At 31.2% G+C, this 26,308-nt stretch overlaps 1 protein-coding gene across 3 annotated transcripts in view; it reads left to right on the plus strand.

Moving 5' to 3' along the window:
- LOC129914231 (uncharacterized) overlaps positions 1-26,308 on the plus strand; it is an 83,986-nt gene that overhangs the window by 56,019 nt on the left and 1,659 nt on the right. For all 3 annotated transcript variants that reach the window (XM_055993378.1, XM_055993379.1, XM_055993380.1), the window contains exons 5-11: positions 4,890-5,003; positions 5,064-6,009; positions 15,796-15,886; positions 15,989-16,406; positions 20,692-21,277; positions 21,391-21,567; positions 26,109-26,301. In XM_055993378.1, coding sequence (XP_055849353.1) covers positions 4,890-5,003; positions 5,064-6,009; positions 15,796-15,886; positions 15,989-16,406; positions 20,692-21,277; positions 21,391-21,567; positions 26,109-26,301 — 2,525 coding nt within the window. The remainder of the gene's footprint in view (positions 1-4,889; positions 5,004-5,063; positions 6,010-15,795; positions 15,887-15,988; positions 16,407-20,691; positions 21,278-21,390; positions 21,568-26,108; positions 26,302-26,308) is intronic.

A 26,308-nucleotide genomic window follows, 5' to 3' on the forward strand; every position in this document is an offset into this window, starting at 1 on the left:
CCTTTTTTTCTTTTATCCAGATTTTGGAGGTTTATTGAAAAAAATAACGATTCCTAAAAAATGCACTTGGTCTCTGTTCGCTAATTTTCTGTATCGCTGTAGTTATGCTATTATTACTATGTATGACTGTAGTTTTTTGTATATTTTCCTATCTAAACTACATACAAGATCCTTGTTCTGGCTGTGTGAAATCCCATTAAAATAATTATTTTTATTAACTGCTACCAAAATAGATCCCACGTTTTTTTTTTGTTCTCAAATGCTTTAAAAATATTATTTTCATTTCAAGTTAAACTATTTTTTTACATAAAACCATCGAATTTTTTGATAAATCCTTTCACCAGTTGTCATTTATACCACAAAAAAAATGATAAAACTGTTTACTATCATTATCTTTATATACATATAAATATTCTGCAACCTAATCCTTGTTGACAAAATATTAAATAGGTATTTGCCGTCAATTTATTGCTTCTATACACTGTCATAACGAATAAATTTTATACATACCAATTTTATTTGAAAGAAACTTTCTGGCAATAAAAACCAATACAATTGTGACGGGCGGGCGGGCGCCGAAAAAAAAAACGTCTTCGCTTTATTAATATTTAAATTAAAATGAAAAGATAAGCTTTGGATTTGAAATAAATTGTATACTCATAAATTTTGGATGTAAATATTGTGAGGAAAGTACCAATACCAACCAAGTTTTATTTTCTGAATTTTATTGCTTTTCAATAAACAAACATTTCAAGCATTCAAGGTGTGAGAAATTTTAAAATCGATTTCAATTTATGTAATGTTCGTTAAATTGAATTTTTTTTATCCTCACTCAACAATAATAGCCATGGATGGATGGATGGATGGATAGGGTATGCATATACAAATATATAGGTAGGTACTATATATACGTAAGTTCAATTCAGTTCAGGGAAATGAAACGATTTTGATTAAGGGAGGAGTAGTCAAAGTTTTGCTGGGATAGGTTTTGTTGTATTTTTCATAGGGACTAAAAGTTCAGTTCTGTGAGGTTTTTTTTTTCATTTAGAAATTACAAATATTCGATGAAATATGTCTGAGAAAATATTTTATTTAAATAATAATTTAATTTAAAAATTAAAAAGAAAACAAATGCGGTGTAAAAGTTCATTTAAAAAAAGAATCCTGAATAAACATTTCTTCCTTTACTAAGTTTTACTAAGATTACCTTGCAATTTTCTTTTCAGAATTAAATCACCTATTTTGTTGCTGGTTTGTTGTATTTTATATTTGTGGGCGACCGACCTGACCACATAAATACTTATCGATGGCATAGAAGAAAAGTGACTTCCGTCCTAGCTAATACTAACGAACTTGTCCTACAGTTATAGCTATTTTTATATATATTATCCTTCTTTCCTCTGGGGTATTTTCTATCTTTTTTATTGTCAATGTTCCGGTGCTGCGTTGAAGTTCAGCCAAGAGAAAGAAAAGCCTGTGGGTGGCTGTACATCTACATTTGTTTATGCCGATTAATTATAAGAGACAAAAAGGGGTCGAGTGTGGTAATGCAGAAAAAACGAAAAGGTTGAATAAAATATCAGTACAGAGCGGTAAAAACAATGGGGCTATTGTATAGTTAGTGTTACAGTGTCTGCAACGAGATTTATTTTTGTTGCACCATTAGAGTCGAATGCCTAGGACATCTATGAAACTTTGAAAGGGTTGGATGTAGGAAGTTGTGCTTATTCTTATTGGAAAGTATATAGATGCACTATGGAAATCATGTTTACAAAGTTATAATGTAAAGGGTTGTAGGGGGTAAAAGTTCAGTACAATTAATGAAGTGGTGAAATTAATTTTCCGTCGTAACGAAGTTAATATATGGGAATACATTTATTAATCCTGTTATGTCATCATGAATGGTTTTATTGGGATGCTCTTATTACTTTATAATAAGCTGGTAGTCACTCGAATATGAAGATAATTTTGTATGATATCGTGATTTATGCATATTCATTAATAAAATGTATCTATTCCGCACAGTGCAGGTATCTCAAAATTTATAATAGGTCTTCATTTGGAATAAGTCAGGTTATTTTAAGAATTTCTATACCTAATTAAATACAAAAAATGAACGCCTGTATCGCAAATCAAAGACTAAAAATTATAAAATAAATCACTTAGTCTGGGCTATTTTTTTCGATGTTAGGGGTGACATTCAGGTATTACATACCCAAAGTTCCAAAGCCAGGACCTTGAGTTTTTGGCAGGAGAGGTGGTTTAAGGTTCTTCTTAAAGGTATTTCAAGTTTCTAGTTATCGATGTTTTACCAAAAAAAAAAATCTTTACATTACCAAATGGCTTACGATTTAAATGTCCAAGACAAATCTCGTCTGGCTCTCGTCTCGTCGTCCCGCAATATTGTAAATCAGGCATCAAACAAATTTTCACCAAATTGTCTCAACCATTTTTGTTTTAGGAAAACCATTTATGAGTACGCAGCACTAGGTAGAAGTAGTAGAAGTATCCTAAAGATGGCGCTCACAGTCCAGGATGAACCTCGGTCTCAACTAGATCGGTCTCAAGCTTGCTGCCTCCAGTTGAGTACATCAATCAAGTTGGTTGATTGAGGTTGGTCTCCAATTAAGCGCGCCACCTAAGATGAGGTATTCTTCTTCCAAGTTGCTCATCGGGGTTGGATATGAAAACGTTCTGGTGCTTCAGTGATCATACGCTCCACATGACCCAGTAATCTTAACCACTGAATTTTCAGCTTTCTGACCAGTTCGATGTCACCTTTTATAGAATGTACATCCCTCGATAGACTCGAGCTTCGTTTCCATGTAGTCTCTTCTTCCGTCTTAAATTTCGGTGTTCCTCTCTTCTTTTTTTGAATGTACATACATCTCACGGGCTGCCCTCTCAGCAGTTCTGGTCCTTGCTTGCAGCATGGATTTGCTCACTTGCATTCTTCGTAGAACCAGGGCAGGGATTTCTATTTGGTCGCCTAGTGAAATTTAGCACTTGCGGCACTTGTTATGGCCCCTTAACAGTGTATCCATTGGTTTTCTACCTAAAAGGTTAGCAAAATACATAGAGGACGTTGGGTTTGATGAGAGATAAGTACCCCTTTTAGTTTCATGAGTATAGATTAACGGTGTAACACTCAAAATATAAGCGGGCGGAGACCTATCACGTTTTGTAGAGCTAGTCGCACTGATTACGAAACGGTATTTAAAAAGTCCCTAACACCTTCAATATATGGAGTTAGGGGCAAAAAACGGTTTTTTTGACCTTCACCCATTGAAAAAACCCGTTATCAAATCCTGGCGCCCAATTTATTCTACTACGTGCCAAAACAACATTTTTGTTCTATACCTAAAAGTTCGAATTTCTGTATCTGGGTTCAAATCGTAATTTTTTTTTTTCTAAGCCAATTTTAAACTGATTTTAATAAAAAATACCTCGTTTGATTTGAAAATAAATATTATTTTAGAATATATTTTTAAAACAGCATGTTGTTGTGAAAATATATAGGTACTTTAATTTGATGTCGAAGTTGGGTACCTAAATGATGAAAAATATGGAATTTTTGAACTTTGACAGCTTATAAATTCTAGGTGGTTTAACCGAGTTACATGTTTTATACAGTGTTGAAAAGGTATATCAGAAACTGTAAAAAAATCGAAAATGGGTACAAATTTGACGAAGCTAGGTTTTTTTTAATGAGTGAAGGTAAAAAAAAACGTTTTTTGTCCCTAACTCCAGATTTTGGGGGTGTTAGGGACTTTTTAAATACCGTTTCGTAATCAGTGCGACTAGCTCTACAAAACGTGATAGGTCTCCGCCCGCGTATATTTTAAAACCTCATTTTTGTAACACCGTGATTATTAATGTTCCTGTGGGCGATTCTGAACAGAGATACAAAAAAAAATATTTTTCTGGATAACGTTTCCTATTATAGCTACTTCTTTTTATTATTGGCGAAAATTACAAAAAAATAATAAATTTGGTAAGTGAAATAATGCTCAATATTAGAGCAATTATCCAGGATATCAACTAATTTTCCGGCCTACTCCACTTCAACCATGGTAGGCCATATTAGTAGTCACCGTAAGGCCGTAAGGCATCCGTTTCGTCAAGGCCATGGAAGGGTTCGACCTGCTCCCAAAGCAGGATACATTTTTGACAGCTGAGACTTTATCTTTTCACCTCGATATTGTAAAAAATGTATCCTCAGCTAAATGTTTAACCCAATTCACACACGACCTTAATTAAATATTCTTTAAAAAATATTTGTGTGCACCTTGCCATATAAGCTGGATAGCGTAAAAAAAAATCAAAGAATTAATCTCAAAGCAACCCTAATGCCTTTACAGGATAGAGCAATTTTATCCAGCAAACTGTTTGTTAAGACACTACATTTAGGAAAATATCTCTCTTAATAATTTTAGGATGAATAAAAATACATTTTTATTTTAAATAATGTGTGTTGTTTCTCCAGTCATAATATTTCATAACATTCGTTGATGCTGCCTTACTTTCTTTTAATGAAACTTTTACCTGCATTATGTCTTCTTTAGCATGAAATACTGTCATTTCTTTGACATGTTTGTAAACATGCTCCCGGGCAAAAAAAGTTTTAAAAGTTCGACCTTCAAGTTTCTTTTCCTGTTTTAAATCTTTTGTTTTTCTCAGGTAAGAATTTCATGATTTTCAAGGTCGTTATTACACAGGGACGAAGAATTTGCAAAATCATCTTATAATTTCAGATATCTCTGATGAAAAACAGTGAAAAACTCGCTTAGTTCCTTTTTTTTATTTGGGGTTTTAAAAGGCGTATAGTCAACTTTTTCATACAACCAAGTTTTTGAATTTCCATTTAAATAAAATTTGTTTTGTTTCAGATAATAATTGGGGACTTCCACTTACTATAGCTGCTAATCTACATATACCTTACAGAATAAAAATAGGCGAAAGTGCTGGCGAAGACTTGACAGCAAATGATGTAGCTGGAAAAGGTACACAGACAAATACAAAATTTATTAATTTTATTTAACATTATCGTTTCCTATAAATAGCTATCATCATCACAGCTGATATGAATGATGCTTCCACTCTTCGAATACTCTCACGCCTTGAAGCACTTAACCACACCAAAGTTCTTTTGATCGATATTATAGCAACATCTTTCAATGCTGGAAATAAATTCTATAAGAACTTGTCATTAATGAAATCCACCTCAAGACTGATGTCCAATTTACTCCTTCTCACCGTGCTTAGTGATAAGTATCGTCATTTTTTAAACGTTGCATTTGATGACAATCGCATTGGAACAGTTCAAAGTTTTCATCAAATGCGTCGTTGGCAACAACAAGCTCCTACCGTTAAAACTGAGTCAAATATTCTGCCACAAAATGTCGACTGGCCAATGCGTTTGGATCGCTCTGTTGAGCTGGAGCAAGTCGACCTGCCATTCGAATGTAAAAATACGTCGTTTCCAGTGCAAAAAACCAAAGAAGTCTGCAGCGACATTGAATCATTCGTGCAACAGTGTGGTGTTGAAAATAAAACACAATCAACAGAACAAATAAAAGAATTATGCAATTCCACGACTGTTCAATATCCAGGAATAGCAGCTAGAATAGCAATTCTAAGAAATTTCATAGACTTTTTTCATTTTTATGATTTCATTATTGCAAATGCAGCCCGAAGATCAACGGTAGGCAGCAATTTGCAACTACCGAAATATGACTTCCTTGTTTTAGATATTGTCCGAAGTACTGGAAACAAGACTGCTAGTCCATATGAATTCAAATGGAGACCGATGTTGATTTTGGAACAGCATGAAATTAATCTGACAACTTTTATAACACATTCAATATTACCAGGATATAATGATTGGCTTTCGGAAAGGACGTCACAGTTATGGCAGTGTGGAACGTTGTGTTGGACTGTTGTGGGTGTATGTTTGGCATTTCTTTTGTGCATTATTATGGCGAGTGTTGCTGCTGGAATCACACTGAGGTAAACCAATTTTGTGTTCATTAATTTATCTAGGTATAAATTTGTTTTGCTCGAGATAAAAGTATATTTAGCATTGATTTTTCAATCTTCAGTTAGACTATCAGAAGAATAATTGTCAATATAAAAAAAAAAACTTTTATTCCTAGGAATAAGCTATAACTGAGGTTTATCTGACTATTGAAAAATTGGTCATTATTAGTTTAAATGTTGAACTCATGAAACATAAGACTTGACGATACTGCCTGATCTTTCACTAAATATGCAAAGCATGTCTTAATCTTAACAGTGTGAACACATGTTTGCATTATGCAATACATATATACTATACAGCTATAACTATAAAGGAATCTTAGAGGTTGTTTAGTTAAAAAAAAAAAAACAATAATATGTCATAATACGAATCTATGTGGCATTTCCACCCTGAACGACTTTGTATGAAGGTAATTTTTTGTTGATACGCTCATTCTTTTGTTAGGATAACGTACGTACTGATGTTGACATGGGCAATGTCCATTGGACATGACCTAATGTCCACATCCGAACGATATCCTGAGAATGAGTGTATCAACAAAAAAATCGATATTTAAAAATCAAGTTCCTAAGTAGAAAAACTGTTACAAAATAATAATAAAATAAAATCCCCTAATTTGTGTAGATTTTTATTTTGTCGCTAGATGGCGATGGCGCCTCAAATCAAAAGGGTTACAGTTTTTTCTCATTTAAAATAGGAATATATTGACTTATGGTTATGAGGTCATTTTTTTAAATATAGTTTTAAAGAAAAATTGTTTAGTGAGGTTCTTGTCTACATTAACCAACATTTTTAACAGAAGGATTTTTTTTTTCAATATAAAACACTTCACTATATTTCTTACACTTTTTTTTATGAATTTCGTGGAAAATTGCACTTTTTAACGTTTTCAAGTATAACAAATGAATAACTATATTGAGTTGTTGAAAAAACTGTGCTTTTGTTAGAAGAATCATTTTTTGCAATGTTCAAGTTTAATACTTTCTTTCGATCAGTTGAGAATTTTTTGGTTTAAGCCTAGTATGCTGCTGAAGCGTAATGAAAAAATCGCACAATGAAATCGTAAACGAAAAATTCGTCATGCTTTTCGTTTCAAAGTTTTCCTTAACAATTATATTCTTCTGAAGATTTTTGATGGCCCGATCTTGAAACTAACTCTAATTTTGCATTATATATATTTTTGAAGTTATACTTCTTATGGGAGGGTGGGTATGAAAATTTACTTTTTGACAAGAATGTCAAAGGGATTATGACGCGATCACCATGGGTAGCAGGGCTGTCGTTTCACCTTTAGAGTAGGCAGTACTTTAGTATTTAAAAATGCAGTACGCCGCAGTACGGCAAACATAAAACACACAACACGTTGCAAGTTACATGTTTCATGTGGCAAGTTGTATGTGGCAAGTTGCATGTGGCAAGGTGCATGTGGCAAGTTGTATGTGGCAAGTTACGTGTGGCAAGCTGCATGTGGCAAGTTGCGTGTGGCAAAATGCATGTGGCAAGTTACATGTGGCAAGTTGCATGTGACAAGTTGCATGTGATAATTTCCATGTGGCAAGTTGCCAGAGTTGCAAAAAGCTCACATTTCAGCTCAGCTCAAATTTGACCTAGGTACCATAGCTTAGCTCATTTGAGCTGAGCTGGAAGTGAGCTGAGCTGAAAGTGAGCGCCCCAACTTCCAACGCCTATATCTCGAAATTTTGAAGAAAATGAAAAAAATTTTTTTGATGCCAAAAGGTAGCGGGTACTCTAACCTACATTTGGGTACAACTCTCATCCCTGTAGGTCCACGCGTTCTCAAACCGGGAGGACTTAAAAGTAAAAAAAAAAAATAGGCACGGTTCTGAAAAAATAGGCATGATGTGGCGGTTTAACATGGAAGACGATTTTTTAAAAATCTGACAATTTGCAAAGCGTAGGCCCATGACACAAGCTATCATTTGGCATCACTCCCAAAAATTGTTCTCAAACGGTTTAGCTTCCAGGAGCGTTCAAAGATTCGGGGATTTTTCGAAAAAAAATGTTACCCCAACTTTCAAACGCGATTTTCTCGGAATTTTGATAAAAATCGAAAAACCGGATTATACTACTATCGAGTAGCTGAGAATATAAGCTTTCATATGGCACCACTCCCCTGTCTCTAGATCAAAGCGTTCCAACGCCTATATCGCGAAATTTTGAAGAAAATGAAAATAAAATTTTTGATGCCAAAAGGTAGCGGGGACTCTAACCTACATTTGGGTACAACTCCCATCCCTGTAGGTCCACGCGTTCTCAAACCGGGAGAACTTAAAAGTAAAAAAAAAAATAGGCACGATTCTGAAAAAATAGGCATGATGTGGCGGTTTAACATGGAAGGCGATTTTTTAAAAATCTGACAATGTGCAAAGCGTAGGCCCATGACACAAGCTATCATTTGGCATCACTCCCGAAAATTGCTCTCAAGCGGTTTAGCTTCCAGGAGCGTTCAAAGATTCGGGGATTTTTCGAAAAAAAAATTTACCCCAACTTTCAAACGCGATTTCCTCGGAATTTTGAAAAAAGTCGAAAAACCGGATTGTACCGGAATTTTTTTTTATGATAAAAAAAGAAATATTTTACTAAAAAAATAGAAATATATTTACTATTAAAAAAACCAAGAAAAAAGATCACGAAAAATTATCTGTTTTATTTATAAAAATATCCATGTGTTAAAATAATTCCATTAATAACTAGAACCAAACATCTTAAGCTATGGTGGTTTATAAAAGTTTAAAATATCTTCATATTTCATTATACTTTCCAAATAAAAATCAATGTATCCTCTCACCCATCACAGCTCAGCTCAGCTCACTTTACCTTAGCTCACCCAACAGCTCAGCTCAGCTCACCGACAGCTCGGCTCACCCAACAGCTCAGCTCAACCATCAGCTCAGCTCACTTTCAGCTCAGCTCAAATGAGCTGGAGCTATGGTACATAGCTCAAAAGTGAGCTAGCTCAAAATTTGAGCTGAGCTGTGAGCTGAGCTCAGCTCACTTTTGAGCTCTGTAGCAACCCTGCAAGTTCCATATTGCTACTACTAGTGCTGAAGCACACACAATTCTCATAAAATTACCACATCTCACATTTTATGCGCAATTCATTTACTTTCGTTAAGCATATACCGTACGTTCTGAACCGCACAACATGAGTAAATTTCACAGAATAAATTGAAAACTACATGGACGCAAGGAGAATGTTAAGTAAACATTTTAAGTAACATTTTAAGTAATCATATGACCAATAGTATTATCACATTACATTGTTGCTGACACGATGGGAAATGATTTCTTACCAGTTCCCACTGAGTGTTCTTTTTAAGTATAATTATGTATACCTAGTTTTTTTTATTTCATTAACATACAAGGTTCTAAAGTTTAAGGAACAGAGGATGAAAGAATTAATTTATTGTTCACTTGATAAAAATGTAAAAAAACGAAGTGTGGATTAATTAATTTAATAATAGAAATTAAAAATATCAAATGAAATTCATTTATACTGAATGAGAAGTATAACTTCAGTCGCGTGTACATGTGTACACACACTCTTTTTTTTTAATTTTTAGGCCAGCCATTCAAGCCAAATTATCGCAAAAAATTGCACTGTATTACTTTTACTTTTAATAGCGTACCAATTTTCTTTTTTTTTTAATTTTGGAAAACTAATTTTTTTAAACATCGCCCTAACGATTTTCAAAAATTTTATTCTCAAAATTCTGTTTTGTATCTACATTCTATTAAATGGCATACTTCGTTGGAAGGTAAAAACCTTTTAAAGAGAGTTTTTTGTAACTTTAAACCAAATTTTATCTTAATTTTTAAGTTTTTTATTTTAAATTTTCTTAAAAAAAAAACTTTTATTGAAGCTTTAATATTCAAAGCAACTTTTAACATAAGAGCAAGTACTTGGGACCCATTCCGGCATTTTATTTCATTTTAATTTTTTTCCTGGGATGTTGTTAGGATAGATACCAGTAGTTAAAAACCAAGTTAGCAGTTTCAAAAAAAGTGAAAAACTGAATTTTTAGTTTTTGGCTCATATTTTTCTAAAAGTGCATATTATGGAAAAAGCAAACAGGAATCAGTTGAAGAAGTTACAATTTTCTATAATTTGAATTTGTAGGTTCAAAATTTCTTGATTTTTTTTTTTTGTTTTGAGTAGGTACTACATAGTTTGTACAGATCTTTTAAAGATGCAAAATTATGGGTTTCGCATACAACATGCATAAAAAAAAATCAGCTCGGAGCTATTTTGTCTGACCTTAAGCGATTTTTTCTCTAAGGTTACTGTCGTATTTGTGTTTACATTTTTTTGTGTGTTTTGCCTCGGAGAAAGTATTCAACAACATTTTAATGGGTTGAAGTTGTTAATAGAACATAAATATTGAGTGTTATCCCCCGAATAAAAAATTGGCTGGAAAATGTTTTTCTCTGAATTTTTAGATGTTCGGTATCAATTTTTTCTGAAATTTATCAATAATTCCATTTAATTAATTATTGTTTCACTCACTGTGATACACACAAACGAAATAAATTCCATAGGAACAAAATTTCACTGGAGATTCCCGATAGCCCCGAAGTAAAATTATAGAACCCATCAGATTTTTTAATATTTAGAGATGGAGCATCCGCCCACAAGCCTTGCTATACTTAATTCAAATTTGAGCTAAATCAAGAAGAAGTAAGGATACATAAACATTAAACATTCTTTACATTCTAAATGTCAACAAACCATCAAATGAAATAAACAAATTAAAAAAGCTTTTTAGGAAACTGTTTAGCTTCTTCTCAAGAGATTAAAAATATGTATACGTAATACATACATAAACATATACTATACATACAAGTAAATTAAAATTATATCAAAAATTCCCTTAACAACTTGAATAAGGTTGACATCAAATACCGAAGAATGTCTTCATTAGCTTTGAAGTGTTTTGAATTTCATAAAAAAGAAAACAAAAAAAAAAAAAAGAGAGACAAATTGACGGAAATTAATAAATTTATTTTTTTCTTCCTGGAATTTCCCAAAGGAATGCACAGTTTTATCCTCGTCTGGCAAGCAAATAAAATACCATTATTTTTATATGTAAACTGAAACAACTATGATTATCGTACATATATGTCATTTACTGGATTTTCATATTACCATGACGTCTTTGGGGAGCCTTCAAAGATTCTCTGCGATTTTTTTTGTATTTGACTGTATTAAGGAGCTTTCTCACACTAAGGATTGAAGTATGTACAAAGTATTAAAAAAAAAAGTACTTGAAAACCTCTCGCTTTTAAGACAAATAATGTCTATGTTAAATCTCATACATAAGTAGGTGCCTACTTAAATAAGGCACTTTAAATTTAAAACCTCTTCAACCTGATGCGCTCAAAAAAAGACAACTTCCCAAATAGTCACTAATTGGTATGGATTTTTTATTTGATCTATTTAATCAATCTCCCTATTTGTACATTAAATAATAAAATAACGAGCTATTAGACACTCAATAGAATCGGTAAATTTTATACATTTAGTAGCTATAGATACCTACAAATAACACAGAAAAATAGGGATACGGAAGGAAGAAGTGGATTAAATATTAAAAATAATAATACAGAGTCACACGTATTTGCTTTTTTGTTTCCAATGTTCTATGTATTGGTTAGCTCTGTAATTTAACTTTTTGATTATTTTTATTAAAGTTGAAAAGATAAATTTAAGAGTAAACTCGAAAAATAACCTTTACCGAAAAAAATGTATTTGGAAAAATTTCCTCGAAATCCATCGATTGAGTAATCAAAAGAAAGGACTTTTTAAGATCTATTAACAACTGAAACAACAAATTTATTTTGAAGATTGTTGCAAAGTTATTAGCTGCATTCACGAAAATGTCTGGTGTAGATTGCAATTTCATAATAATCAATGTAAAGCTATTATAGATACAAGAATCTACTAGGTATAGCTTATTTGAAAAGTTTTGGGATATAACATATAACCTCTGTGAACACTAAGTATAGGGCCTCGGGGTATGTTGAGAAAAAAACCGCAAAAAAGATAGTACTTTTCAAACAAATATACTTAGTATTTTATATTAAAAGTCAAGGTATTTTTGTTTCAGTTTCAAATCAATGTTTCAATTTTTTTTTTGCACTTCTTGCATTATTTAAAAGTTTTTTTTTGCAAACAAAAAATTATCATAATTTTAATTTTTAATTGTCAAATCAATATAAATTTGGTTTTGATATTTTGTACCTACTTTTTTTTACTTTATTTTCTCTTGTGTTTTAATTTAGTTCTAGCCTTAGTTTTCGAAACATGAAAGTTTGAAAAACACCTATTTTTCTATTGGTATTTTTGTTTTCTTTTTTTTCTTTATTTTGTTTAAAAGAATTTTTGAAAGCATGAACAAATCTCAAACTTACAGGACATATTTATAGGTGTGCAAAAAATTGGATTTATAACTACATATTTTGTTAAAAACAATTTTGTCTGCCCCAAATTTGTTGTTAATATCTTTTTTGTTTTGATTAAAAGATAAGTGTAATATACAGGGTGTCCCAAAAGTAATGGATCAAACGAAATATGCTAATTGGGGAACTTAAGGGCTCTCAGAATTTGGTAACTTGTTCATCCCAAATCCTTACGGTTTTCGATTTAATGCAATATTTGTGCAATTTCGAAAAATTCCTACTTGGCAACAGTATTTTGCTTCCTGCGCCCATTATTGGTTTTTGTTTTTTTAAATTTTTTTACGAAAACATTGACAAATAATTAGGAACTATTCATTTATCAAAAGATTTTTTATTCCATACGCCATTTCGCTGCAAATTAACTAACAGTTTCAAGTTTTATAAAAAATCTATTTCTAACTTTTATTTGAGAGCACCACCGCAAAAAAATTTTGTACGGTGTGACACTGGTTTATTATTTTAAAAACTTGTCCCAGTATTGCAGTTTTTAAAAAAGTATAAATGTTTCCAAAGTTGAAGTTAGATCTCAAAATATTGCAATTTGAATTCAACAAAACAAGGTTTTTCAGAGCAAAAATTCAAACAAAAATAGAGGCTTTTGTTCAAAGAGAAATAAACAAACAACTGTTCAAGAAAATTTGTTTATTTTTGTTTGTTTTTTGCTGTGAAAACCCCTGTTTTGTTGAATTAAAATTGTAATAATTTGCGATCTAGCTTCAACTTTGGAAACTTTTATACTTTTTTGAAAACTGCAATACTGGGACAAGTTTTTAAAATAATAAACCAGTGTCACACCGTACAAAATTTTTTTGCGGTGGTGCTCTCAAATAAAAGTTAGAAATAGATTTTTTATAAAACTTGAAACTGTTAGTTAATTTGCAGCGAAATGGCGTATGGAATAAAAAATCTTTTGATAAATGAATGGTTCCTAATTATTTGGCAATGTTTTCGTAAAAGAATTTAAAAAAACAAAAACCAATAATGGGCGCAGGAAGCAAAATACTGTTGCCAAGTAGGAATTTTTTGAAATTGCACAAGAATTGCATTAAATCAAAAACCGTAAGGATTTAGTATGAACAAGTTACCAAATTCTGAGAGCCCTTAAGTTCCCCAATCAGCATATTTCGTTTGATCCATTACTTTTGGGACACCCTGTATAGAAAAGATAAATAATAATAGACAGGATTATATATGTATTTATTTTTAATTATTTCCATGGTCACATTTCTGAGATAACGGTAAAAGAATGCACTTTTTTTAACACGTATCTTTTTGCATAGATTACTTACTAACTTTATTTCGCAAGTAAATAACAAAACCTCTCATTTGATATATCATACATAAAAAGCTCTACAAGCTGCTCAATCCTAAATGTATGTATTGGAGGAAGTACCGTAATCTCAGTTTTAAATTTGAAAATGTCGACTTTAAAAAATTGTATCTTTTATTGTAGGCATTGTTTATATACAGTCCGGAACACATGGATAGCTTGACCCATAGGACTCTTAAAAATCATATTTTTTTTGTACTTTTAAGATGCGAGCAGATTGTAATTTTAACTCAGCAGCAAGTAGATACTAAAGTGTCAGGGATGTAGACAAGTTTTACTGTATTTTTTTAAGTTAACGGTGTTTTCTTAGAACTTTTTGTTGTATGTCAATGAAATACAGGTTTTTTTTTGTAACGTCAGGATAGGCTCACCCACTTATTTTAGCTAAAATGAAAGTTATTTTATAATTTTACTACCGAAAACAATTTTTTATTATTTAAAGTTAAACAAATAATTTTAAAGTTTCTAGCGCCCCCTATTTGTCAGAAATACGACTATTTAAAGAATACTCAAGAAATTTCAACAGATCTGATGAAACACGTTATCCCGCAGGGTGTTTGGATGCCATCATTTGGCATCTCTTTCTTCAGACACAGCTTTCTTTATTCATAAAACTTAATTTTTTTAAACTTTGGCTTCCTTTTCGCGTTTTTATACATAATTTGTGAGGAACGGGGCCGTGTCCTTCTAAAAAATAATTTTTAATTTTATCCTGAAAATAATATTAAGTCCATTTAGGTTAGGTAGCTTAACAGCTGACAATAACAGAAAGTACAAATTAGCTTGTTTTCGCATTTACATGAAGAACAATTAATTTAAAATTAATTAAACCCAAAACTGCATTATTGATGTAGTTTTTTGACGATGTTAGCCAAAGCCGAAATGGGATTCGTTCGGACTTTGGGTATGTAAGTAACAGTAATGCTGCCAACAATTTGCATAAATAAGAATTCTTTATAGTATTTCGTCTGGATCAGGTCTCTTTTATGTGTAAATTACATGTCCTATTAGTATATAGCTTAGAATTAAAATTAAAAACTTGCGTTGAACATAAAATAGTTCATAATCCCATCAGTCGTTAATGGATGAGATGGCAAAATGTAGAAAAAAGATAAGTTGATAATAATAATTAAAAGATTTTTAATGAAAATTGCCTTAAAATTTGTACATACTGCTCTAGCACCTTCTTTATTAATATTAAATAAACTGACGATATGATTCACATCAAATATGAAAAGCAAACTTATTGCATCCTGACATACGTGAAGTGAATAAGTATTTACATCGTTATGGCAGAAGTATCTTAAATGTACCTACGACCACATTCATTAAGTTTTCCAGCAAGCAACAGGAAAAAGATATGTTCTTGTTGAACGTAATGAAAATGATTTAATTGAATTTGACTCATGGTTTTTCAGAAACAAACGTGAGCTCATTAGCTGATGTGTTTGGTACACGAGTATTTTGTAATTAAACCTGTGCTGTGTTTAAAAAAATGTTGACTAATCAAAAATTCGGAATAAATCAACATAACATAAAGATTTTTTCATATTTTGGGGACTTTTGTTCTTTTATTTGGCGAGTTATTTAATAGAAAATGGTCTACCTTTATCAATAATTTCGGTATACAACTCAAAAGAAAGGTAGGTATAGCCAACAGACAACTTTCTGTTCTTATCATTAAGATACTGGTTTGTGTTACGAAGTATTGAAGCAAAAACTTCCAATAACGATTTGATGTCAAAAAAAGGAAAATCCACCCTAATCCTCAAAAACACACTTTGATTTCTCATGATTGTTTATCATTATATAACTCATAAACTTAATGGGAAATCAGTAATCTTTGACCTTTATCACTTGATCTACTGTCGTTTCAGTTAAACCCCCTTTAACTAACCTTATTTTTGTTTTCAACTTCTTTCGTATTATTTCTATTTATTTACAGAAATTATTTTCTCCGGAAAAGACTTTCGAAAGGACCAAATAAAATTGTCCTGTCGGCAAGTGATTTTGTGTTTCCGGTCGATTCGAGGAGAGTAAGTCTTAAGTCCAATCGGACTTATATATCGTTTGTTGAAATCACTTGAATGCATACGAAACGATTGTCGTGTAAATTTCATCTTTGTTTTGTATTACAGGTAGATGAGGGTATAGAAGCAATGTTATGTTGCTGGTTGCAACAACTTCAAGAGTTCGGTGGACCCGAAGTCGATAAACCAGATTTACTCAAGGGATCTATTGGGTCTTTGAAAAACTTTGGTCTCGCATTAGCTGGAGGAGCAGGTGGAACAGGAGCAGGAGGTGGTGGAGGTAGTCTTGGTGGAGGAGGTGGTGCAAATACGACATCTGTAAGTGGTGGAGCAAAAAACACATCTGGTTCTGGCAGTTTGGCACGACACAATCCTGGACTTTTAGATATGAGAGCAAGATATAATGGGGACCTTGTGCAACTTAAAGAAATAACTATGAATGGCTCATCTGAGTTGAAATCGAAAGCAATGGATCTGATGGTTATGGAACATGGTTTGAGACATGAAAATGTAAATCCATTGATAGGTAAGTTTATTTTACTTTGTATACTATATGTATGTATGTGTTCAAACTACTACAGCGATTATGAAATGCCATCATTTTGAAAATCGTTGAAAATCATCATTTTGAAAATTTCGATTTTAAAGTTTGATGACCGGTTGTAAAAAAATGGTCAAACTTTAATTAAGCTTGTTACTCATCGATTACGAATCATTTGGTCTAAGCTATAAAAATATTCTTTTAACCTTTTTTTTTTTTGGAAAAGTTTATTTTATGATTACATTTTGTAAAATGCTAGTGTATTAGGGTGGTTCAAAAAAATGTTCTTAGTTATCGGTTCTAATAGTGGCCTTAGGAAATGTTGTTTTAAATAAACACTCAAAATTTTTCTGAAAAATTTTTCTCTCTCCAATTCTTCATATAAAAATGTATAAAATAATCGATTTTACAGGTAAATTAAATTAATTCTGTCCTCTTAAAAAAAAATGCAACAAAAAGAAATTTTCTTATTACATTGGATTTATTAAAAGAAAACGGTTCTTACGGTCCGCACTTTTAAAATATGTACACTATTTAACAATTAAATAAAAATGATTACAAAATGGAATGTCCAAATTTCAATACACCTCTAAAGTCTAGATGTAATTGCATATTTTTTTCGACCTTAAGTCATTTTCAATGATTTAAGTAGAGTTTTTACTGTTAAATAGTACCTCTTTGAAATTAGAAATAACAACACATTGTGGTAGTTCGATTCTGTAGCAGAGCGGAGACACATCGATTCTTGTTAGTTCGAATGTGCTGAATTCAGTGGCGTTGTAAAAACTTGGGTCAGGTTTTAGTGATATTTCACGGCTCTAAAAATACTGATAACTTCCAATAGTTTTCGTCCTTTTTAGCATATTTTAGTTTAGAGTAAAGCTATTTCTGTCCTGTATATTGCTACATGTATAAAGCTATTCCGACCGAGATCATTATGGTTCGATAGCTTACGAAGCATTTTTCAATCAAAAGCTACACTTTTTTATGTTGTTTTTGCTTTTCATTTTATTTTTTGACTTTCAAAGCCCTTACAATGGATGCAATTTAAGTTTAACATTGATTCGGGATATTTTATATTATTTACATAGCATCTTATTCCAAATGTGAGTAAAATACTGCAAACCTCAAAAAGGTCAGTAGTAAAAATGAGTCTACTAAGCTACGGAAATGTAAGAAAACGGAAACTTTAGATAAAGTGAATGTAATTTTGGCCTTACAAAAAGATACAGCACGTTATTGTTGGTGTAACCCGTTGATTTTCTATATTTTTTTCTCATACAATTTTTTTTTTGTCTTGACTCAACCTACACACTCTAGCTTTTTGGTACATTCCTCCTGCTTATCGTTCCTCTCTATAATTGCCTTCCCAAAAACCACGTTTCATAACCTTTGGTTTCGGTCTTTTATAACGTCGGTTTTTCATAATTTTTACGCTCATAACTCTGTCGCGCACAACTCTGGTATTTATAACTCCGTTACTATTTCCGACTTATCCGCTCGTAGAAATCTCCGGTTAGAAAAGTCCCGATCATAATTTTTCATTCAATATGTAGGAATCATAAACAAGTGCGGTGAAGCTGCGTTTCGGGTGTCATTGCATTCAACATAATAAAACATTTTAAAAATTGTGTCATTTAGCCAGACGGAAATAACCTATTTTTTGTAGTTGGTCAGCTTTGCTCTCGCATATGCGGTAAAAAAAATTTTTTTAAAAACGTATACGCCACAGTGCACCCAAAAAACGTGCAAGTAACATCAAATGCAACTTTGTCTTTGATTATAAAACACTTCCATTCAATAATTGAACAAAATGTTTATCTTCTTGTCGTCATTGTTGATAAATAAAAAGAAAAACAAAATCCTTTCAAATAAAAATAAAAATCGTTAATAATTCTGCTTTTTTTTTAAATATTAAAATGAACAAAAAAAAAAAAAGAGGTTGTCTGTAAAGCCGGTTTACGGACGATGATTTTACGTGATTCAGAAAACAGGTTGTGTGCCTTTGTTTAAAATGAGTCAATTGAAGCGTTTACTTATTTCAAACAATCATAATTTACAAGAAAAAGCTAAAAAAAATACCTTTTTTATTTTCTCATTATATTAATTTTTTTATTTTAAAAGCTTCCAAAAAAAAAAATATGCAATTTAAAAGCCAAGTATTTCTTCTTAAGAATAAAAATTTAAATTTCTACAATGCGCATCATTCATCAAAAAAAAGCAAAGAAAACATGAATTTTTATCTTCTCACGTCAATAATTCCATATTTTTTCCCTACAACCAATAAAAAATTTTATACCATCTGAAAGCTTATTATCTTAGCTCTAAATATATATATCGATCAGGTCTATGAGACATCTACGAAATTTTGAACTCGATCAAATTTCATTAAAAAAAAGCAAAAAAAAAACATTTATTTTTGTGTTCTCAGGCTATGGAATCAATTTTTTTGTTTGACAACCTATACAAAATATACACCATGTGAAAGCTTATTATTTCACCTTTCATATGACGTATCAATCTAATTTCAAAGATGCCTAAAAGAGAAGTTAGAATTTTTTAAAGTCAACCATGTCGAATTTTCAGACTGAGATTACGGTACTTCCCACACTGGTGGCTGTTCGGGGGGCAACAGATCTCCACTGGTGTTTTGAGGTTTTTCACAAGTTTCTTGATTAAACATTGTGCAGCTATTAGTTAGTCTACTGTTATGTGTGATATACCAATAAATGAAAGGTAATTGTATCAGGATGCTCATACAAGTATAATAAAATTTCTATGTGCTCTTTGTCAAAAGTTATAATCTATTGAATTCTAAAATTTTATTTTACTGTTATCTCAAAATTATGTTTACGAAAGTGATTGAAACTTCGCACACATATAGTCGTAGTCATGGTCTATCATTATTCCATATACTTTATTAATGTAGCTATTGAAGAAAAAAAGATAAATAGAAAAAACGATGAAAATCGGTTAAAAACGGTCAAAAAACGTGTTTTTTAAAAACTTGTTTCTTCCGTTATTCAGTCAAAACTCACTAAACGATTCCAATTTATGTATGCATAAGGCCAAAACCTACATGTCCTATAAGTTTGAGATTTTTTGAACGCTCAAAAAAAAAAATAAAAATCAAAAATTTCCCAAAAATACCCCTAAAAAACAAGGTGTTTTTCAAAAACTCATATTTCGAAACGCATAGTGTTGGAAAAAAATCCGTATCAGATGCCTAATTTTTTTTCCCTCATCTTTCACCTGGCATCTTTAGAATTGTCAAAAAAAATTTCCTTTACCCAAAATCATCATTTTGTCATAGCCCCAACACGTGTACAACGTTCAAACAAAACGTTATAGCTTAGTTTCAAAATTTTTTAGAATTTTTTCTTAAATGCAGTTATTCTAAAATTAATCTCATCTATCTATAGCAAAAAATCAATTCTCTACGACTTCGCGTTTAGATTTTAGCCCAAATTTCATCTTTCCGTTTTACCCCTGTTTACTCTATTAAATGACAGAATTTTTTAAAATCCTTCAATTGTATTAAGCTTTAGGTTAATATCTTTCAAATAAGCTATAGAAGGCTGCCATGGTTCATCGATTTATAAGACGTTATCACGGCAAAAAAAAAAAAAATAAAATAAATAAATAAATGCAAACTAAGCACAGAACAAAACCAATGCAAACAAACAAAATAGCTTTTATTATTATTAGGTTAATATTAAAAGCATCTTTACAAACCAAGTTCTATAAAGTTTTTGCTTAGAATTGAATTTATCTCCTTTTCAATTTATCTCCGATTCAATTATATTCAATGGTTATACAATATCTATACTAAAAAAAATCATTAATCAACCCTGTCCCATAAAAAAAAAATAATACAAATATATTTTGTAAGTCAAAAAAGTACACAATTTTACCCAATTTTAATTTTCATAGACAATTTAACATTCCTCTTTGTGTCAGACTTAATACATTATGCAAACACTTATTCCACTTTTCACAAAATGCATAAGTTCAGAGTAACCGCAATGAACATTCATCATCTTTTTGAGAGCGAAAGCGCTCCTTGTTTAAATACGACCGACATTGTCGTTTAAATTACATTTGCGACAAAATGTGGCATTATTAAAAATTCTCAAATAAAAAAATACCATTTCAATGTTGGCAATTTGTTCTTAATTTCACATACTCATACCTACAACAAACAACAAACCAACAAAGTATAATCTTGAAGCCTTTTTTAATTTTTGTTTGTTTTATTTTTTTTTTTTAGGTTGGTTAAGCGATCCCAACCGTAACGCCATGGTATTTGACTACTGTTCAAGAGGCAGTTTGCAGGATGTTTTAATAATGGATGAAATAAAACTAGATTGGTCCTTTCGCCTTAGCCTGCTGACCGATTTAGTACGTGGCATGCGATACCTTCATTCCACACCACTACGATTCCATGGTAATTTGACATCCCGCAACTGTGTGGTAGATGCACGTTGGGTTCTAAAAATAACCGACTATGGAATTTCATCATTCTACGAAGCCCAAGGAATAACACCCTCAAACAAAACCCCCAAAGAACTATTATGGACAGCTCCAGAGCTTTTGCGCAATTTAAAAGGACATAACCGAGGTGGCACCCAAATGGGTGATGTATACTCTTTTGGAATAATAATGCAGGAAGTTGTGGTTCGTGGGGAACCGTATTGCATGCTGTCACTGTCGCCGGAGGAAATCATAGCAAAAATTAAAAAACCACCTCCACTGATACGGCCGTCCGTTTCAAAGGGTGCTGCACCACCAGAAGCGATTAACATCATGCGTCAGTGTTGGGCGGAAACTCCTGACATGAGACCGGATTTTAACTCGTAAATGAATTATTCAGTGTCCTTTATAACCACATTTAATGAATCACAATAGAAATGTTCTAACCAGAGCTCATTTTGTTCTTCTTGTTATTTCCCTCTCCTATTTTTTTTAGGGTGTATGAACGTTTCAAGATGCTTAACCATGGCAGGAAGGTGAACTTTGTTGACACAATGTTTCAAATGTTAGAGAAATATTCCAACAATCTGGAGGAATTAATTAGAGAACGCACAGACCAGTTGGATATTGAAAGGAAAAAGACTGAACAGCTCCTAAATCGTATGCTTCCCAGGTGAGTGTGATGAGAAATGATAAGAATGTTAATTTTGTGTGATGAGATCGGAATCTTAAATAATTTGCAAATCTGCCTCAAGCTCCAAAGTTGAATACAGTTTGGGAGGATGAGGATGATAATTTTGTGGAAGATGAGTTGATTGCAGTCGTTTAAAGTAAAGAACAAGCAAAGTCATTTAAATAATGTTTCATTTAATGTACTTGTTTTGAAAATGGAAGAGTTCAAGAGTAAGAGAATTCGGGGAAAAGCACATTGCTTAAAACCGAAGCAGAGAAAGGATGTTTATGGAATGAAAATGATATTAAAGATGTGGGATGTTAAAAGTAATGAAAAGGAAATGTTGTTGGCACACTTCATTTTATAAATACTTTAACTATTAAATTATTCAACAATGGAAGAGGCTTCATTAGTATGAGTGCTGAGTGAGTGGTGTGTTTGTTCTACTTGTGACTCAATTTGTATAAAAAGATGTCTTTTTTTCGGCAGTTAAGTTTTCAGAATCTGTTCTCGTACATACACAGTTAAACATCCTGTGGTCAAGTTAAATATTTTTGGGTGTACATGACAGAGCCAAAAATAATGTATAAATTAAATTTTTTTTATATTTTTTACATCGTTAACCCTCTGTAGGCACACCTCTTTTTTGTGACGTGATAGGCACACGGGTGCGAATTTGGTTTATACTTTTTCATGTCGCTAGAACATTTTTCGGTCTCAATATTTTATAGAGAATCAAGTATGAAATTGATGTAGAATATTCCGAGGAACTCGAATATTGTATTCGCAATTCCAAAAAAAAATATTTTCACCCTTATGAAGAAACTTTTTTGTGACCACTTTTTTGAAAAATCGTAATTTTTTTTTATTTTTGTCCTGCCAAATTCGCACCCGTGTGCCGCCGACAGAGGGTTAAATCTAGTAAATTATGGACTATTGAATGTATTTTATAACTCTGTACCTATAAAAAAAAAAAACAAATATGTTTTGTTAATTACACTATTTTTTTAAAAAATTTAATTTTTTTTGGACACCAAGTGTCGGTATACTTTTCGTATAGATTTACATCCAGAAAACGCAAAAGTAATCTTATCCAAAATAATGTTTATGGATTGGTGTTGTCTCATTTTTGGAAAAGATAACAATACACTTTTCTTTAAAATGTAGGTTGGGATAAGTCATAAAGATATCATTTTTGCAACGATAAACAATTTCGATGTGGATCCTTTTAAAAATTTTAAATTTTTAAACATTGTAGGTACAAAATACGAGAAAAACGACATTTTACATGTTTTTACTAAATAACTTTTTTCTGGTTTTAGGATCTATAGATATTGAATTATATAAAAGAGAAAAGAAGTTACTTTATTTTTTTAACATGGTGGGCACAAAATTTGAATGCATCCGAAACTGCCCAGATTTTGCCAGATTTTGGAAGGAAAGACCTGTGGCTTTTTAACTTCCTAACGTAGTCTTTCTTTTACTATAAAACTGAAATATTCTTTACGTGGATGAGTAGTAGTTTATTCACCGGACCGTACATTCAATGTGGTCGTTCTGATGGTTGACAGAATTGTTTATGATCATTCTAAGCTTTTGGACAAAAATGTCGAACGCATTATTTTTTCCTTCTTTAATGATTTTAATCCTTAAGGACTAGTTGTTGAAAAAAATGATTTATCCCGGCCTTTAAGCTAATAATATATTTAAAAGCACTGGTTCGCAACGAAAAGTTTAAACCAAACAAAAAAGGATTTTCGTGTGCTGATTCCGAAAAAAAATTTGAATTAAAAAAAAATTACCTAAAATAAAAAATATTTGCATTGAAAATTTAATTTTTTTAGAATACAAATATCTTGCATTATTGCAAAATTGCTAGTAAAAAATTTCTTCTGCATTGAAAAAAAAACAAACATTTAAATCAAAATCGGTGCACAAATTTTTTTTTATATTCGTCGAATTTCTTACAACTATAACTATTTGACTATAGATAAGCTATTTTAACTATTAAAGATAAAATTTCTCTAAGCATACCTAGCTTATTCAAGCACGCAGGCTAATCAGTCTTTATCTTGCTCAAATAACCGTTACAGAAATTCACAAAGTAATAATCATATCTGTGTAAAATAATACTGCTCATAATCTCGTAAGGGCTAACTACATTTTTCATAATACTGAGAGTGAAGTAGGTGCTATATCGCCAACCACAATCTGGGTATAAAAGTTTTAAAAATTCAAAAAATATTTGAAATTTTCTGGCTGAAGTTCAGGCTAAAAAATAAATGAAAATAAATCAGAAGAAATGTTAGGGCATTTCTTCTGATTTATTTTCATTTTTCAAACATGCAAAATAAACAAAATCGAAAATTTTGTAGTAAGGCCTTTACGAGATAATGGGCAATAATAGCAGTTCACTTTGTTTTCTTTTATGTCTTCCCAGCTTTTAAGATAAAATTTTTCTGCAACTGTTTACCGAAAAATTAACAAAAAACGTATGTTTTTTCCTACTGTTTCACTCAAATTAGTTGTTTTTCTTTTTTTCTCACTGTGTCATTGCACTCAGACTACCTCAGAAATTGATTATTTGATAATTGTATATTAAAATACCATTATGTTTTTCACTTTAGCTTGAAATTAATAATTCATAATCGTGAAAGCAACGAAATAGATGGTTAATAATTTTAAGACATCTACAAATTTTGAAACGTTTATAGTTTTTGTATTTATTAATTTTTTCAATTTCAATTTTATCGAATTTTTAAGTAAAACACTTCAAAACTACCATTTATTTATTGATATTTTGTGTGGAAACATTGAAAATTGATTCTGCAATGATAGAGGTTTGGAACTTTGGGAATATTTTTTTACTTGCGATATAGGTACTATAGGGCAAGTTTAGGATTCGTAAAAAAAATCGAACTCGAGATAACAATTTTACATGACATTACGATGATAGAGAATGCCAAAAAAGTGGGTCCGGCAATTCTGTCTGTCTGTCTGTCTGTATGTCTGTCTGTCTGTCTGTCTGTGTGTCTGTCTCTATCTGGAGCTGCAGCCTAAACGAGTGAAGTGATTTCTTCAAACTTGGTAGTTAGCAGTTTTTGGTGATTCCCTAGAGGGGAAATTGAAATTTTTTTTTTATGACCAAAACTAACGGTACCTGCCATATAACGGAAATAGAAAAGTTAATTTTTTTCAAAAACGGCTCTAACGATTTTGATTAAAATTTTTGTGTGTAGTACTACACATAAGAGCCAACTTTTTAAATAAAAAAAATATTTTTTGTACCGTTATTAACGGTACCTGTCATTGAACGGTATTTTTCGTTTCTGAATATCTCGTACAACATTAACCCGATTTAAATGAAAATTTTTATACAAAAGTGTGTAAGTAAAGATAATATTAAAATTTTAGAAAATTTTCAAAAAACGCATTTTTGGTTTTTTAAAAAATATTTCAAAATTTTTTTTTGAAAAATCAATTTTTTGAAAACGGATCAATGAAAAATTTTGAAATTTATTTTTTATGTGTAAATTAATTATTTCTTCAAAATGGCATCCCAACTTTTTTTTTTGAAAAATGTTAAAAAAATTTTATATATAAAAAACTATTTTTTTAAAAAACGGCTCCTACAATTTTCGAAAAATTTTTTCTAAAAGTACCTTTTTATACAAGAAATAAAATGGCATATTTGTTTTTTTTTTTTAAGATAATTTAAAACGGAGTTTAATTAATTATAAAAACAGATTTAATTTTTTTATACTACTTATGAAATTTCTTCAAAATATCAAATTTTTAATTTCTTAAATAAAAAGCTTTAACATTATAGTTACTTTAAGCATAAGAGCAAGTACGTGCGACCCCAGTCGTGCAATTTATTTAATTTATCTAGAAACTTTTGAGGTATACATTTTAAATTCAGCCTTGTTCAAAATAATGGACGCCATAGCATATGATTTTTGCAACCAAAATATTCAAAACGGGCCACTGTACGACGTTCAATATTTTATAGAGTTATAATCACTTTGATTCGCGAAATTTTTGTAGGAATTCGCTAGTGATATAAGATTCTTAAATTTCAAATATTTGGCTTTATTTACGTTTTGAAATTATGTTTTTATTTATTTTTTACATTATAATTGAATTAGTAGGCAAAAAGATATCTTCTGTTTCTCATCATAGGAATAATAGTTGAAGCACTGCTTTTATTTGGCCCGTAGCATACAAGCAATAATTTATTCTTATGGATACCAGGTCTTTTCCTTCCTTTATTCATCCTGTGTGAATTATAAAACCGGTTTTCATCCTGGTTGAATTTATCCTGTGTGGGATGAGGATAACAAAATAAGTTAGAACAAGAAGTCATGGTGGACAAATTACAAAAATTGTCATATCCTTATAACACATCAAGAGGTTTTTAACAAAAGTATTTTCTTATCCTTGTCAGCATACAAAATTTAAAATTTTGAGTATTCAAATGATTTTAAATTTTCAAAATGTAATTTTTAATAATTTGAAATTATTTTAAAATGTTTCTACAGTTCCGTTGCTGAGAAGCTCAAAATGGGTCTCGGAGTGGATCCTGAGGAATTTTCCGATGTAACGATATATTTTAGTGACATTGTTGGTTTTACAACAATTGCTGCCCATTGCAGTCCAGTACAAGTTGTCGATCTACTTAATGATTTATATACAATATTCGATGCAACAATTAATGCTTATAATGTTTATAAGGTTTAAT

The sequence above is a fragment of the Episyrphus balteatus genome, chromosome 3 (assembly GCF_945859705.1).
Source record: "Episyrphus balteatus chromosome 3, idEpiBalt1.1, whole genome shotgun sequence".
NCBI lineage: Eukaryota > Metazoa > Arthropoda > Insecta > Diptera > Syrphidae > Episyrphus > Episyrphus balteatus.